The sequence below is a fragment of the Coturnix japonica genome, chromosome 12 (assembly GCF_001577835.2).
Source record: "Coturnix japonica isolate 7356 chromosome 12, Coturnix japonica 2.1, whole genome shotgun sequence".
Taxonomy (NCBI): domain Eukaryota; kingdom Metazoa; phylum Chordata; class Aves; order Galliformes; family Phasianidae; genus Coturnix; species Coturnix japonica.
This window is the reverse complement of record NC_029527.1, coordinates 7,521,947-7,537,840: the sequence shown is the minus strand read 5'-3', so window position 1 is coordinate 7,537,840 and position 15,894 is coordinate 7,521,947. Positions and strand designations below refer to the sequence as shown.

Sequence of the window (15,894 nt, the reverse complement as noted above, 5' to 3'; positions counted from 1 at the left end):
GCTGACGAGCAATTAAAAATATAAATAAAAAATCAAGGCCTGAAAAAGCACACGGCACGCCGACAGCATTAAATATTAACGTCTCATGCAGGCAGCAGAACTGGACATGCAGAATGCCTCGTGAATTCAGTGACAAATTATATACTGTTTAATGTGCTTCATGGGAAAGCAATCCATCCTATCTGACAGTGGGAAAGTTACAGACACACTTCCTATTTTTTTTTTTTTCCATATTTAAATCAACACGTCAGCTATCAACGGGCTGAGATGGAAACTGCAGGCTGTGCCCCCCAGGTCCCTCCAGCTCCTGGATACAGGCACATCTCCAAGGCTGGGGGGAACCTCCTGCTGTCCCCATTGCTCACACCCAGCTGAACCCGGCTGTGTGCCAAACACAGAGCAGAGCACACGCAAATATTTTGCTTCCAACCGCACCTTGCCCTCCCCACCCCAAGCTCTCCACACTGTGTGTGTTTGCAGAGCTCTCCACACTGACATTCCTTCTGCATTTCACAGCTTCCAAACACAGACTAAGATCACCAAGTTTAATCATCGACCCATCACCACTGTGCCCACTAACCCTGTCCCACAGCCATCTCTGGCCCTAGACCCAGCCCAGTGTGTGCCATGTCCCCACTGACTGTACCCCTCAGCACAGCTCCCAGCCGTGTGGTGGTCCCCCAAGGTCAGGCTGGACAGGCTCTGAGCACCTGATGGAGCTGCAGGTGTCCCTGTTCATCGTAGAGGGGTTGGACCAGACAGCCCTTAAGGGTCCCTTTCAGTTCAAATGGTACTATGATCCTACAAAGAGACACAGGGCTGCAGCAAGCCCAGAAGCAACACAAGCACTGCAGCGCACTCTCCATTCACAAACAGGATGGAAATGAAGCTCTTCAGCCCATGGATAGCAGCAATTTCGAAGGAGAGATTGAGAAGATTTAAATACAGAGATTGCCTTCCCTAAGGACACTGCTACAGATATTTAAGAGCTCGGGTTTTACACTGCGCACACACTCTCTCTCTGCAGCACTCGTGCAGTTGCAAAGCTCCCCTTTCCATTCACCTTCCCTTGGGCTCACCGGGAAGCAGGACAACAGCAAGCAGCACCAACACCCACAGCACGGCCTGTGCACCTCCCTGAGACCCCAACACACAGCTAGGGCTGCTCAGTGTGAGCGTGCCTCCCTGCCCACAAGTCTGGAGGAGCACGTGCTGTATTCAGAGTGAAATTCTCAGAACAGCTTTCAAGAACACCTGCCACCATCTCACCTCCCCGGAGCTGCGACGGCTGCCAGGGGATCTCAAGCAGAGGCTGCCACTCGTGTGACGGCACTGGGGCCGCTCGCAGTGGCCATACAGCCCAGCACCCAAAGGCACTGAGCACCCACAGCCCTCGCTGGCCCCAGCATCTGTGGAGGAGGGGGTGGCCCAGCAAGGGCTCACCTGGGGTTTGGAGAGAGCAGGGATGGAGATAGGACAAGTGATCCCCAAACTCAAAGTGTGCTTTCTCCTGAGATCAGCAGCCCAAGGGTGCACCCGCCTGAGGATCTGCACTGTAGAGAGAGGCCAAGGGGTGGGAAATGATGTTAATTAAAGTTTTAATTACTGTAACCAAACGAGTGGTATAATTACTTTATTCTCGCAGAGACTTCAAACTGATTAAGAATCACATGCTCAAGCTTTGATTTGATTTTTAATTAAACGTGCTGTCAGAGGCGGCACGAGATGGGCAGGGGCCGGCTCAGCCCTAGGACCTCATGGGAACCCCAAGAGCAAATGGGGACCCCCGGACACACAACCAGCCAAGAGCTGTGCAGCTGCAGGGGCTGCAATGGGAACCACTCTGCAGTAACGTGGCAGCAGGGCTGGTGGCACCACTGACACCAAAGAGCTGTCCTCACCAAACCCCATCTCTGGGCATTACCTTCCCATGGGCTCCTCATCAGCCTCTGGTTCCAACACCCCACCTGCCTTTCCCAAGAGTTCTGTGCAGTCCCCTCAAATATTAACGAGCTCGCGCTGCCACTGGAGGGAATTATTAAAAAACAATTTTGCAAAGGTATCTTTTTCAAATAATAATAATACTAAAAGACAAAGCAGTCGAAATTAAATTCCCAGTCCCCTACCTCAAATAAATAGTATCAGAATTTGAAATGAGACATAATTACCCCGGCAAGGTTAAAGCCGCTAATGCAGACAGAATACAGAATCACCATTCATCATAATCATATCTCATATCACAGCCATTATTTATAATTAGGAGGCATGGTTTAAAAAACACATAAAGACGCCCATGCAATGCAGTAATTCTTCTGTTATTGCTCCTGGAGGGCCAACCCAGGTCCTTCCAGAAGCTCTGATTTGTGGAGTTCGGATCAGGAACGAAAAGAACTCAAAAGTCATTCCCAAAGAGTGTACTTTGCCAACAGGTTCAAACCACTGCACCCGGCTGGGTGAGTGCTGCAGGGCAGTGCTGGTGCATAGCACGTGCCCCAGCTCTGACCAGCAATCCCTCGGACTCACCCAGCTTTCTCTGCACTGGGTGTTTTTACATCATTTTTAACCATGGGACAAGTCATAGCAAGAGCTGGTGAAACCAAGAGCTGAAGGCAAAGGTGCCGGGAGGTGCCCTGCTTTGAAGCAAGGACTGTGCAAGTTGCTCCACGGCCCAGTGAAATATTAACTAGTGAGGTTGGAGGAAATTACCCTTAATGTCTTCCAGGGAAAAGAGTGCAAGGCAGTGATGACACAGCACAGTGACATGGCACAGTGACACATGGTAGAGCCCAGTGCCAGGGATGCACAGCTCCAAGTCACTCCAAGAAACACAAGCATGCAGTGCCATGGGATGCTGAGCTGCTCCATCCCACACGGACACCCCAACACCTGGGCTGGGGCACATCTGAGGGCAAAACAATCCCTTGAGCAGTGGTTCTGCACCCTTTGGTGGCAAATGACAAAGCAAAAGAGGGTGCCCTGGGTGAGCTGGGGCCATGACAAAAGCCCAGGGAGGAGACAGCAGGATGATGGACACACACATCCATGTGCACAGCAGCTGTGGCATTTCAGAGACAGGTAAACAAAAGCAGAGCAGGACCGGGTACTGCAGCAAAGCCCCCACTCCAGGACATGCTACCAGCAAGCAGGGGACACACCAGCAAAGTGATGCTCCCTGCAGGGCCTTTAACATTAGTGGCACTGAGTTTACCAAAACCAAAACGAGCAGAGTGAGAGAGAAGGAGGCACTTTGCAGTGCTGCAAGGAGGATCACTGTTTGCCCTTCCAAGCGCTGAAAACTAATCCCCCCTTCTCCCCTTTTTATCCCATTGAAAACTTGACAGAACCTCCTAGCGCTTTGCAGTTGAAATTGGCAGGTCTTAAATTAATTGACTACAATTTTACACAACAACATGTTTAGCTGAGAGTTGGCCCGCGGCCCGCTTGGCTCGCCACCACTCCCCAGACACTTTTCAAGCAACCTCAAAAACTTCATAACACATCTAAGGCAAAGGAAGCAGGTTGCCAATGTGACCCGCTCCCTGCCAAAATCCAGCCCTGCTTCCCCACACCCCCCTCCCCGACCCTTCTCCTGCTCCTCCAGCACCTCCCTCGCTCTTATTAATGGCTTGTTAAATCATTCTAATAATCTCTGAGGACTGTGCTCCTCCAAACACAAAGAAGCAGGGCACAGGTTTCCTCCTTGCTAGGTTATGAGCCCGCTGCTTTGCATGGAAATGACAACAATGGGACCAAAGCATGCAACAGGCATGAGGAAAGTCAGGTTCTTATTCCACCCTATCCTGACACATTTCTTCTCTCTTTCCACTTAAACCCCAAAAGATGGGGCTCAAAGCAAAAGCCGATGATGCAAATCAGCACTGGTGGCACATCCTCAGTCCTTCCAGCTGGGGGACAGGTAACCTGGGGTGACACATCAGTGCCCCTACACACAGGAACACGCAATCCCAGTAATGAACTCATATCTCCAGCTCACCTCCAGCCCTCACCGGGAGCCAGCTCAGCCAAAAACAATTATGCTGTTGTTGTTAGCAGAGATGGAATGGCTGCTCAACCCAGTGCCAAGTCCCCAAAAACTCAAGGTTGGTTCCCCCTGTTCCCTGAGCATCTCCACTCGAAGATCCTACAAGATGCCACCGTGGCCCAATGCCAATCTCATTGCCCAGTGTCAACCCTATGGCCCAACGCTGGTCCCGGTGCCAGGCACGTGTCCAGGACACAGCTCTGAGCTCCAGTCGGGCTGCAGGAGGCTGGCGAGGATTTCTCCAGCTCAGCCTCGGGTCAAGCAGCTGATGCTCGGCGAAAGCCAAATTGGGGGTGGGTTGTTTGTGTGATTTTATTTCTTGAATAAACAGAAACATCCTGTGTGTGATTAAGAGCCTTTATGAAAAACACACCATCACCAAACTCTGCAGCTGGGGCTGGAGGTACCGCAGTGCCTGGGAGGCAAAAAACAAGAGGGTTTGGTTTCCTCAGGGTGAATGCAGATTGACACAACAAAACATCCCGGGCAAGTTTCAGGCTGTGCACACAGACAGAAATCCTCCCTGGGAGACCTAAGACCATTCTCTTCTCCCAGAATCATCATATGTTCCACACCAAGCCCCCTCTTGATCCTGCCCCTGCTGCAAGCCCAGAGCACAGCAGGGCTCCAATAGCCCATGCACCCTGAGCCACAGCCACAGGGCACCAGCATCACTTTTAAGCATTAATTCTTTATCACCTTCAGCCTGAGGATATCAAAGCACTCAGCATGCATTTATGCCGTGCTCCTCCTTTTGGCTGCGGGCATCACCATCTATAGACAGAAAGGAGGAGAAAGCCATGATGCAAACAGAGCAGCAGGCTGACCCCAACCCTGCTACGAGAGATAGAGCCAAACATGGGGACCTGCAACCATCCCACTGCATCCATTCCATTGCATCCATCCTCGTGCAGCCCCTGCGCCGCACTCCTGCCCCCGGGGAGCTGCGCCAGAAGAACACATGCTTTTGTTTAACGAGCATGGGCTGAGAGGGGAAAAAGGCACTTGAACAGCTCACACACACAAAAAGCAACATTTTCAAGTCGTTTCTCTTTGGCAAGGTTCAAAATAGGCCAGGGTTTTTGTTTTCGTTGGGAGGCTTTAAAAAATGTATTTCATCCAAACCATCCTCGAAACATTCCTGACATTTATTGCCGTCAACTTTTCCTCCAATTAATTGCCTCTGCACAACTATGGCTGTCCTGATGGAAAAAAAAAACAGCTCCAGAAATACGCAAACCATTAAAACAAAATCACGCTTTCTCTTGAACTGCCTCTCTCTGCTCACAAGCAAAAACAGAATTAGGGAGGTGAAGGGAGCAGAAACAACACAGCTTGCATAGCTTTGTCCAGCCAGTGGGGATTTGGGAGGTGATGGTGGGAGCTCACCGCCCACGTGCAGCCCTCAAACCACCTCTGCTCACAGCCCTGCAGCATGTGGGACATGTACAAGGCAAAGCCAAGCACTGCTGTTCCCCAGCAGACAACCTCCAAAAGGCACCTGGGCGGATACGGTGTCAGGGAGGGCTGGAGCTGGTTGCAGGCTTCTTAATCGCTTCCATTTCCAAAGTGAAGCAGAGCTCTTGTTTCAACAGCTTGCATGAGCAGCTGTCAGGCAGAGAGGTTCAAAAGGACAAGGCTGGAGAGAGAAAGGGAGCTGAGGCTCTGAGCAGCAGGGTTTGGCTATGCACAGGGGGTGCAAGGAGGGCACAAAAGAGGCCCTCAGGCTGTGCCCTGCAGCCCCCCAAGTTCTCCCATGCAGGTTTTAAGAGAAGAAAACCCTGAGCTAAGATGTGAAGCATTTATCTCACCTGCTAGAAGAGAAACACATCTTTAATTTTAAACATTGAGCGTAAAAACAGATCCCTCGAGGCTCATAAACATACCAGAAAGAGAGGGAGAGTAACACGGAGAAGCCCAGGGGAAATAAACAGAGAATTCAATTTGGGAAGTTCCCCCTCCCCAGAGCTGGGTGGAAATCACCCCCACAGCACCATAGCGGGCACAGGCCACGTACGAGGTGCAGCTTTGCTGGGTGGGTATTTTTCTTTGAAGGAGTTTGCTTATTGCTCCTCATTGCTGGGACGCAGAATGCGGAGCAGAAAGGGATGCTCTGACATAAGGGACAGAAGTCACCGTGCCACAATAGGGCTGTGCAGCCTTTCCAAAGGGCTCTGTGTATGTGCAAGTCATGCTAAGACAGTGCTTTCCACAGCTCATCACAGACACAACCACCCTGCCTAGGACACAGAGGCCTATCTGGGGAGCTTTCATAGAAAAACATATGCATATATATACATTTATATAGGGAGACACACATACACACACACACAAACTGCACTACCCTTTCTCCAGGACATTTTCCAGTTGCATTTCACTCATGGCTACCAGCTCACCATGAGCTGAGCCAAGGAGAAGCCACGTGCTGACCCAGCAGAAGACTTGCTGGAGTCACAGCCCCCAGGATGCCAGGACATGGGGCTGTCCCCAAAACACAAGCAGAAGCAAAGCCAAGCGAGCCAGCAGTTCAGCAAGCATTCGCTTTGCAGATGCCAGAACATAATTAAGATCCACAGGGTTGTGTCAGACACCAAGGGGAAGGGAACAGCAGGGAAAACTCTCGGAACACGGCATAAGTGCGAGCAGTGCTGGTGTCAGGGTGCCTAGAGAATGCATCTGTGGCAAAAATCCCTGCTCGAGCACCTGAGGCTGCAGTCTGGAACACCAAGAGCAAGTCCAGCCTCAGGCAAACTTCCCCCCTGCATCAAGGGACCCATTCTTCCATTGGCTCACTGCTCCAAGAGGGCCCACCTGGATGGATGCAGTGTTAAGGCCAACGTCCCACAAGGAGCTCATCCTCAATGGCACCTGGAGCTGCCAGGGGATGGGTGAGCAGGGGAAGGAGCGCACAGCCACGGCCCTGCACAGCGCCGGCGCCCAGGATAGCACGCAAATTGCTTCATTAAATTTCATCACATTAAGCCAGTTTCATGAATTTAACATTGTCCCCGGACTATTGTTTGTCTGAAAATTAAATTACAGCAACATTTGTTGTTTCAATGAGTCTGTCAATTACAAATGATGCTGGAGAAGGGGAGTGCAAGCATGGGCAGGTGATGCTATCCCTGCAAACAGGCAGACCCAGTGGAGGTGGGAAATACGGCCCCTCTTCTTATGGGATGGGAGAAGGGAAGAATTCAGGTAACACTTTATTTCAGCCAAAGCCAACCATGCCAGACAAGGCACAGCACTAGGCATGGGAAGCCTGGCTACGTTGGATCCAGTCATGGCTCCAACAGCACAGCACTGGGCAGCAGTAGCCCCAGTTATGCTGGTCTGGGGTTGTTTGGTCTCACCAGTTTGCAAAGCTTTGCCACAAAGGAGAACACTCGGAAAAAAAATCTCATTTATGCTTCCTTTTCCCCTGAGCAGCTCCTCTCCGCAGTATCAGAAACAAAGGTGACAACCTTTCGCTTTGTAAAGAAAACCATCGAGCCAAGTGCACTATAAATAGCACCCAAAACTGACCCGTATCCCCAGCCGAGGGGAATGAAATGAAGACAAGTGAACCACCACCTTCAAGGTCAGAGAGACTTTTTTGCTCCCTTTGTTCAAGGTCTGGTAATTTTATCAACGTAGGAGAGCAATCCAACATACATCATTACGGTTGCAGCTAATAAAGAGCACACAGCTTTGTCAGCCTGGCATTGTTTCTGCTGCTGTTACCGGGATGGCCATAGGGCACGATGCTCCCCCAGCAGACGCTGCCCTCTGGAGCACCGAGTGCAGCAAAATGAAAGTGCTCTCAGCTCATCCAGCTTTGCTCCGTAGGATTCTCCCCACGGTCTATTCTCCATCTACAGAGAGGCAGCGTGTCACATGGCACTGGCTCTCTTCTTTATATCCAGCTGCTAAATTGCATTAAGAGAACTAAGCGTCCATTAAATAAAACTTTCCCGCTATTGCTTCCCATGCAGACAATTGCTCTCGCTGCCACAGGGATGCTCCGTGACGGCAGCACTTCTGAGTGCACACAAAGACTGAGGGTGTGCAGTGTTTTTGTGCTGCTAGGGAGGAGGATGGAAGAAGAGGTGGTATCTGCAGCCCATGCATGGGCTGTGGGCTTTTCCACCCCAGGCTGCCCCGCAGCCACTTCCAATCAAAGGATTAAAGCAAGCAAATGCATTCTGAGCAAAGCACCTTCAGGTCCAATGCTAAGTGCTACCCTAAGCCAGGATGAGTAGCTCCCAGGAGTGGGAGATGTATCCTGATGCAGGTGGCACATCCAAACTCTAGCACCACTCTGCTCTTTGACCAGAGGAGCTTGAGGCTATCCATCACCCAACCACATGTTTTCCATTTCACCTCAAGCACTGATTCGCAGGGCACCTTCCTGACACCCTACCTCCCCCCCTCCCTCACCCCCATAAGAATCCTCTCCCTGCTATTTCAGAGCAGCACAGCCCATAATTACCAAGGGCAAGGCAGAGCAGAGGCTGCGCAGTGGCTCACCCTGAGCTGCCCACAGCCAAGTACCATGTCCAGACACACTGAACGACCCCATAGATGTCAAAACACGGGGATGGATGACGGGCTCCAGAGGTCACCAAGGGGCAGATGGGGTCCAGATCCCTTTTCCTCACATCTCTACTTCTGACAGGTTTCCTACACAAATTCCTCAGGCAACATTAGCTGGGGCTGTAGGCTGGATACCAGCACACAAATTGCTGCCTTCAGGGCTCCCCGTGCCCTCCCTTTTCTCTGCTGCCTTTGGTGGGAGGCTGGGGCCATTATTCCATGCAAAAAGCTAAAATTAGTCAGTGTTCAAGCCCCTGAATAGGCACAATGGTTCCAACAGGAGGGCCCTGACAGCACAGGGGCCTCCCAGCTCATTTCCATCTCAATAGCATGGCTTTTCACCCTGCCATGTCCCCAAGGGGACATCACTGAGGTCCCCAGTAGGCAACCACAGCCACAATCCCACTGGGGCACTCCTAATGGGCAGGGAGATGGACAAAGATGATTGGCATCATCTAAACCAAGTGCATAGGGAACGAAGGAAACCAATAAGCTTAAAGCACGCCTGGATCTCCCAAGCCTGGTCCCAGTGGAGGGAAATGCAGAAAGGACCAGAAATGCTGGACACAGCCACACCCCAGGGCCTCCTCCAGCTCCCACCTTCCAAAGTCACCTTGTATGAGGGTGCCCGTGCCCAGCACGATGCTCCATGCCCGGCTGACGGATGGGGCTGCATGGAGCCACACAGAGTCAGCGCTTTCTGCAGGGAAGGTCTGAGCCAGGCTACGGCCCTGCCTGGCAGTGCGCCCGGCTCCTCTTTCCATCTCTTCACCTGCCGGCTTTGTGCTGACTGCAGAGCAAATAGGGGGGGGAAAATGAAGAGTTATGGCTTCAGTCACAGAGCCTGGAGCATCGGGGTCGGGTAAAGGAACCCCCTCAGATCTTCTATGCAAGGGGTAGGCACCCCAGAGCATCCCACAAGAGGCAGGAGGGCAGAGGGGACTCAGCCCCATCCTTCCCCCAAAGTCACCCGAGGACTGAGCCAGCAGCTGCTGCCCCGGCAGGTCCCAGAGGCCGGCAGTTCACGATGAATTTCTAATTGTTTCCTCCAACAATGAGACATCCTGTGCGGAGCTCAACAAAGCCCATCGCAGGCCAGCGGGGCCCCTTCCTCCTGAGCTCCACTCCCCCTCCCCACACCCCATCCATACCCAGGCAGCGCTGCTGCCTCTACCTTGATTAAAACAGGCGGCACTCAGCTCTTGCGAGAGCTCTCGAGGGGCTGGGAGCGGCCACGAGGTATTTGATGGATGCGCTTTGGCAACTGCTGGCTACCTTGTCATGCCAATAAAATTATCGCTATTGACTGGGGAGGAACGCAGGCGCACGCTCCCCGGTGCCCATCTCCCTGATGGGGTTGAGGCTGTTGCAGCAGCCCTAAGGAGCTGCAGGCATGCTGAGGAAGGGGGTCCCCAAGGGATGTGATGGGGACAGAGCGGGAGAGGGCAGAGGCGGCAGGAACAAAGGGCCCTTGTGTAGTGCGGCCAGCTGCTCTCCCAGCTCTGCCGTGCTCACTGAAGCAGCAGGAATACACAGAGGCTCAGACTTGATGCACCCCAAATGCACTGCAGAGGTATGGTGCAGGGGGTAGGCTGCTGCGGAGGTACCCCAACACCCACCCCAGGAAGCATCAAGCATGGCACCTCCAAAGGGAGCTGCACGACACAGCAGACACAAAGGCTGTCCCTGCAGAAGGAGGACAGCATGGCAGCAGGGCAAGGGGCCAGCTCCCTGCAGGATGGGGACACGGGGGTCACGAGGGGAGCCGAGCCCTCTCCGGGAGCTGGATTTCACACACACGGACACAATGGGCCCCTTTAAAGCCACGAGCTGCTTAAGCTGCCTTAGCGCTAAGCAGAGGCAATGTGAAAAGAGCCGCGTGGCCGGCGGGGATGGGGACAAACACCGGGCAGGGAGCCTCGTGCTTTCTCCTTGCAGCCTCACGAGGACCCTGACCTTCACAGGGTGATTTGTGGACTGGAGAACCAGATGTAGTGAGTTTTGTTTCTATATCTGTGACACAGAGCCCAGGGCATCGCTGGGAGGACACAAGCCCCCATGCAAAGCCTTCCCAAAGTCAGGAGCAAGGTCTCCAGCCACGCAGAAGGGGTCTCGGAAGCCAGGAGCAGCTCTCCCCTGCTTTGGCTGCCCTGAGAGCAAGAAGCAGAGCAGTCATTTAGAAACCAGCAGCACAGCTTCAACTCACAAGGTACCCCAAAGATCTGACTCAGCCATCACTAGACCTGTCTACACCAAGGTACAGCTCTTGAGAGACCTTGCCATTACTTGGTACCCAATGGAGATGTACACAAGTCCAAAAGACATAATTTAAGGTCACCAGATGCTCCCCAAACCAGGCAGCCAGGCTCAGCTGCCAAGGACAAGGTGAGCAGTTGAGTACTGACCCAACGCAAGAGACATTCCTGCTCCCTCCAGAGCCACATCTCCCCTCCTCAGCAGCTCCCAGCACTAATTCTGCAGCCAGCAAAGCAGCCATCCGCCCAAATACCCAGCACATGACTAGCAGATGCCCTATGCTCCCTGCCAACCCAGAGGGGATGATTATTGACTTGCAGCACAGTTGAAGGAAGGGGTGAGAAAAAGAAAGCAAAGGGGCTTTCACAATGGAAAGAGATTTTGCTCTTGAAACACTTACAGGGGAAAAAAAATAAATCATTCTTCAGAAGCAAAATCAAAAGGGGGAAAGCACCAGAGCTGCCCCAGGCAGTGAGAGAGAAAAAACGTGATTTCCCAGCCCAGAGTCAGCAAATGATGGGGAAATTCCTGCGAAGTCCCAGCCTATTGGATTCCTCCTGCTGCTCCTCACTCCCTGCCCTGAAGCTGCTCAGCCCTGGCCCCACTGTGCTCACCAAACAGCCACGCTGAACGTGGGCTGCCAGCACTCCTCCCCAAGCAGGAGCTGCAAGGTCCCCAGGTCCTGCCCACGAGAAGTGAGCACTGTGTGCTTCTGCACCGATAGGGATGACCCACTTAGCACAAAGAGTTTGTTTTATTTGTTGTTGTTGTTATTATTGTTAAAGCAGAGAAGCCAAAGAAACCAGACTCAGGGCCAGTTCAACTGTGCCGTCTGTGGGAGAGGATAAACATGGTGCGGAGAGCACAAGCTGCAGGGGGAAAAGCAAATTCCCAGCAGGGATGTGCCCTAATACGTTAGCACCCAAGGCCATCTGCTTTCAGGACAGGGAAGGAGCTAAAGAGATTACAGTGGCAACCAGGGCAGCTAGAGCCAGACAAAGGGATCCTTGGAAAGTGAATGCTCAGCTGGCAGCAAAGGGCACTTAGCCTGATGCAGGGCTCACCTTCAGACCTGCAGAAGCACAACCAGAGCACCATGAGCAAAGCTGCAGTTGTGGCAAAGGCTGGTGATTTCCAGGCACAAGGCAGATGCCGGGAAGCAAACTTTGCTGTTCTTGCTTAGATTTCCTCTAGAAGTCCCCACGCAATGTGCTCCAGGTTCATGTCCCTGTGTCACTTCCCCATCCGGCACACCACAGGGCACAAGGACGGGTCCGTGACGCACCCACAGAACGAGTTCCAGTGTGGAGAGGAAGTGGCTCACATCCAACACCAGCAGCACGGCCAGAGTCATCCCCACGTTACTCATCCTGGCAGCAGCAGAAATTCCCCAAACAACACAACCCCATGACTGCTGGCGGAGGGCAGCGAGCACGAGGGCTGAGGGCTTTCCAATCCTGGCCTCTCCGCATAACTCAGCGCCATCCAAAGATAACCACATGCCTGCTCGCCTGGTGGGACACGAGCACATGGCGGGCAGCTGCAGGGCTGCAACTCGCTCAGCATCACAGCTGTCCTGAGCCTCCATCCTCCCCAATGCCCCTCTGCTCCAGTCCAACCCCCTCCTGCTGCCAGCCTGCAGCATCTCACCCTCAGTTCTGCAAACATTCCTTGATTCTGACGGTGCTCACATCACTTTTCCTCCCAAATCCCAGCCTCCAGATTGCTTCAATTGCAGCCCAGACCCCAACGCCATAACCTCATGCATGGTGCTGCCCTGGAAAGCCAGTTGCCCATTTAAAGGGATGGTTGCAGCCAGCCCAGGGACAGACGGACGTGGAACAGGGGTGTCTGGAGGCAAAGGGCAGGGCAGGCTCCAGCTGCGGTGGTGGCAGGTGCTGCCCTGCAGCCTCCCAGCCACTGCAGGGAAGCCAGGCTTGCGTGGCTTTTTCAGGGGACAAAGGAAGGCTCTGTCTGCATGCAACAGCCTGGACAAATGCTGGCCAAGGGAGCTGCCATCCAAGGAAAATCCAGACACAGCAGTGACTCTGCCCTGACCTTACCCTGGCCCAGATGGCACCATCAGTGTCCCCTTGTCTGACTGGCATGCACTCCAGCATTCTTGGGGATGGGGAGAACAGAGTGCCCGTCTGTACCGTGCCTCAGCTCTCCATACATTGCTGTGTTACTGTGAGGTCTACAACAAATCCTATGGATGTAAAGGGACACAGCACAAACCTCCCTGTAAAGGCATCAGGGCCAGCAGGAGAGAGGGGGGAAGAAATGATCAGGATACACAAAGCCAAAACACAGGCACTTGCCATGGGGACAGAAGAAACAGTAAGGGGCTACAAGCAGAGGGATGCCCACCACTGCCAGGAGATGGGCAGGCAGATGGAGAACCTCAATGCAGCCTGGGACCACAGCACTGGCCCTAAACTGCCCCACCATATGCTGCCATCCCAGCACCCACAAACAAAGCAGCTGTGCACCCTGATGAGAGCCCCATCTCCTGATGACTGAGGACACATCAGTACCATGCAGGGAGGTGCTCACAGCTATCCCCTCACTGCGGCCCCGCAGACAGCCAGGCAATGGGATCAGGTAGCTGCTGATGCAGCGCTTTGAGAGCCTGCCCGGCAAAAAGGCTGGGCCACCCAGCCCAAGGTCACAGCCGAGGACAGCCCCCGTCCCCCAGGGCTCAGCACTGTGCTCTGCCACAGAGAGCTTCCATGCTGTGGGGCAGAGATCATACAGTGAACTGTCAGTCCTTACCCCAGTGTCAGTATCTGCCAGGGACAAAAACCTGCCTGGAGTCCTTCTACTGGGACAGGATGGACATGCACCTCTTCGTGCCCCATTGAGCTCCTGCTCCATTCCTTCAGGCCCTGTGGACCCTCCTGGCTCTCTGAGGCCACTGAACATTAGAACACAATGGTGATGGGCAAAAACCAGCAAAAACAGGGAAGCTCTGCAGAGGAGGAAGCTGCACAAACTACACCTGGGCTACAAGTCCATGCCTTAGTCTTGACCTAGCACCCAAAGTGAGCACACAGCCAGCTCCTGGCTTGGCACCCATCACATGAAAGTGGTTCTGACATCACAAGGGCCAGGGAAAAACTGAAAAGAAGTAGGAAATAACGGAGAGAAGGAAAAAACACCCACTCTAGATAAATAAGGGGCAGAAGGTGTAACGCCATCCCCGTCGCTTTGTGAACCCTCCTCCCACACCCTCCTTCCTTCCATCCTCATCCCTTACACTGGGGCACAGGCTATTTAAAACCTCCCACTGGGAGCTTGGCAGCAGGAGAAGCCGCCAGCAATGCGACGCCAGTCCCTGCAGGCCCCGTATCGATCAGGAAGGGAGGACGAGTTGCCTCCGTCAGCTCCCTGCAGCCTGGCGCCGACACCACAGGAAGGGAGGAGAAGCAGCCCAGCAGGGCACACAGAGAGCACCACCAGTGCTCTGTTCAGTCCAAACCCCACTCATCTCTTTGTTCCAAATCCCAGCCTACTGAGAACAGGTCCGTGAAACCAAGCTCTGGTTCCTGTGACCAGTACTCTCCCCAGTGGCCTCAGGAGATGTACTGGGAGGTTTTGTTTTAAACAGCATGGACAAGGAGAAGCAGATCAAACACAGGGCCAGCCCCACGAAGGGTGCTGGGACTCCTTAGTCAAGCCCTTCTCCTCCTGCCTCTTGCCAGGACCATGCCAGGACCTTTGCTATGCCTCTGCCTGGCTGAGGATGCTGTTAACACAAGCTATGTTTATACAGGGCATGTATGGCTGTAATTATAGGAACGATATTATGATAACAGGAAATCCATGCCCTGTGGAGATAGAGAGAGAGAAATACACACTCACAGCCATTTACTAATTGCCACCAACAAGGAGCCTTTGTGCAGTGGTGGGGCACAGGAGGTCTCCCCTATGCTGGGAGATAGCTTGGTGCCGCCAGGCTGCAGCGCCTGAGGGCTCTCTCCAGTAAAAGGAACATCTCAGACCAGTTTGGCTCCCACATACACCACAGCATAAGACTTAAAGCACCCTACTGCCAGTACGGGCAGAATACAGAGTCAACCTTCCCACCCCACCATACCCTGAAAAATGCACCCATCCCTGCAAGGCAGGGCACCTCACGCTGACTCAGACAGAGGAGGTGTGAGAACATCAAACCAGGCTGGAGAAATCCCCACTGCAGCAGTAAGGGCACAGCTCATCAACCCCAACTCAGACCCTACCTCCTCCACTTCAATCAGATTCAAGATGCAAGAACAACAGTCACAGCAACTCTGAGCCCATGAGGAACCAGGAGGAGAAGCTCCATCCTGCCCACTTCAGACAAACCAGTGCTGCCAACCCAGCCTGATATTTCCCTCTGCAGCAACAGAGACACCAGCACCCACCTCTGCTGGCCCTTCCCAGGTCAAGGGCAAAGCAATATATATACCAAGTCAGGCAGAGCCAGTCCTACAATAGCTACAGTGCAAATCAACAGCTCTGAGAGACAACGGGACAGGCTGACCCAGTACCAGACCACAGTCTCTCTATGTTACAGCCCTCCTGTAAGACAGAGGTTCGGTACATCTGTTTGGCAGAGAGGAGCAATGGGGATGCAGGCTACCCAAATGCACCAAGGCACACTCCACCCTGCACCAAAGGGCCACCAAGCCAAGCAGACATCTCCACATCAGCATGGGAGCATCCCTCATGATGCAGCAGCAGCTCTCCTACCTTTTTGATCTTCCCGCTCCGTGTGCCTGCAAACACAACAGTTTGTCCTCTGTAGTCATAGGCAGCCACTGAGGTCATCCCGTCCTCTTTATCCACAAAAAGTGGGGTCCCCTCGATCGTGACGGTTCCACCAAGCGGCTGGTTAAAATCCTGGCCACAGAAGTTGTCATCGATCTGCAGTGGCTGTGGGAAGAGAATAGAAGAGAGATGAGCTTTCTGGAGCATCAGAGAGCAAAAAGGGCTCATATTGACCTCCATCCCCATGGGAGAATGGAGCAGGGGCT

General features: G+C 53.2%; 1 protein-coding gene across 5 annotated transcripts in view; it reads right to left on the bottom strand.

The window, feature by feature from the left end:
• PLXNA1 (plexin A1) overlaps positions 1 to 15,894 on the bottom strand; it is a 94,375-nt gene that overhangs the window by 62,956 nt on the left and 15,525 nt on the right. For all 5 annotated transcript variants that reach the window (XM_015874983.2, XM_015874985.2, XM_015874984.2 and 2 more), the window contains one exon: positions 15,611 to 15,793. In XM_015874983.2, coding sequence (XP_015730469.1) covers positions 15,611 to 15,793 — 183 coding nt within the window. The remainder of the gene's footprint in view (positions 1 to 15,610; positions 15,794 to 15,894) is intronic.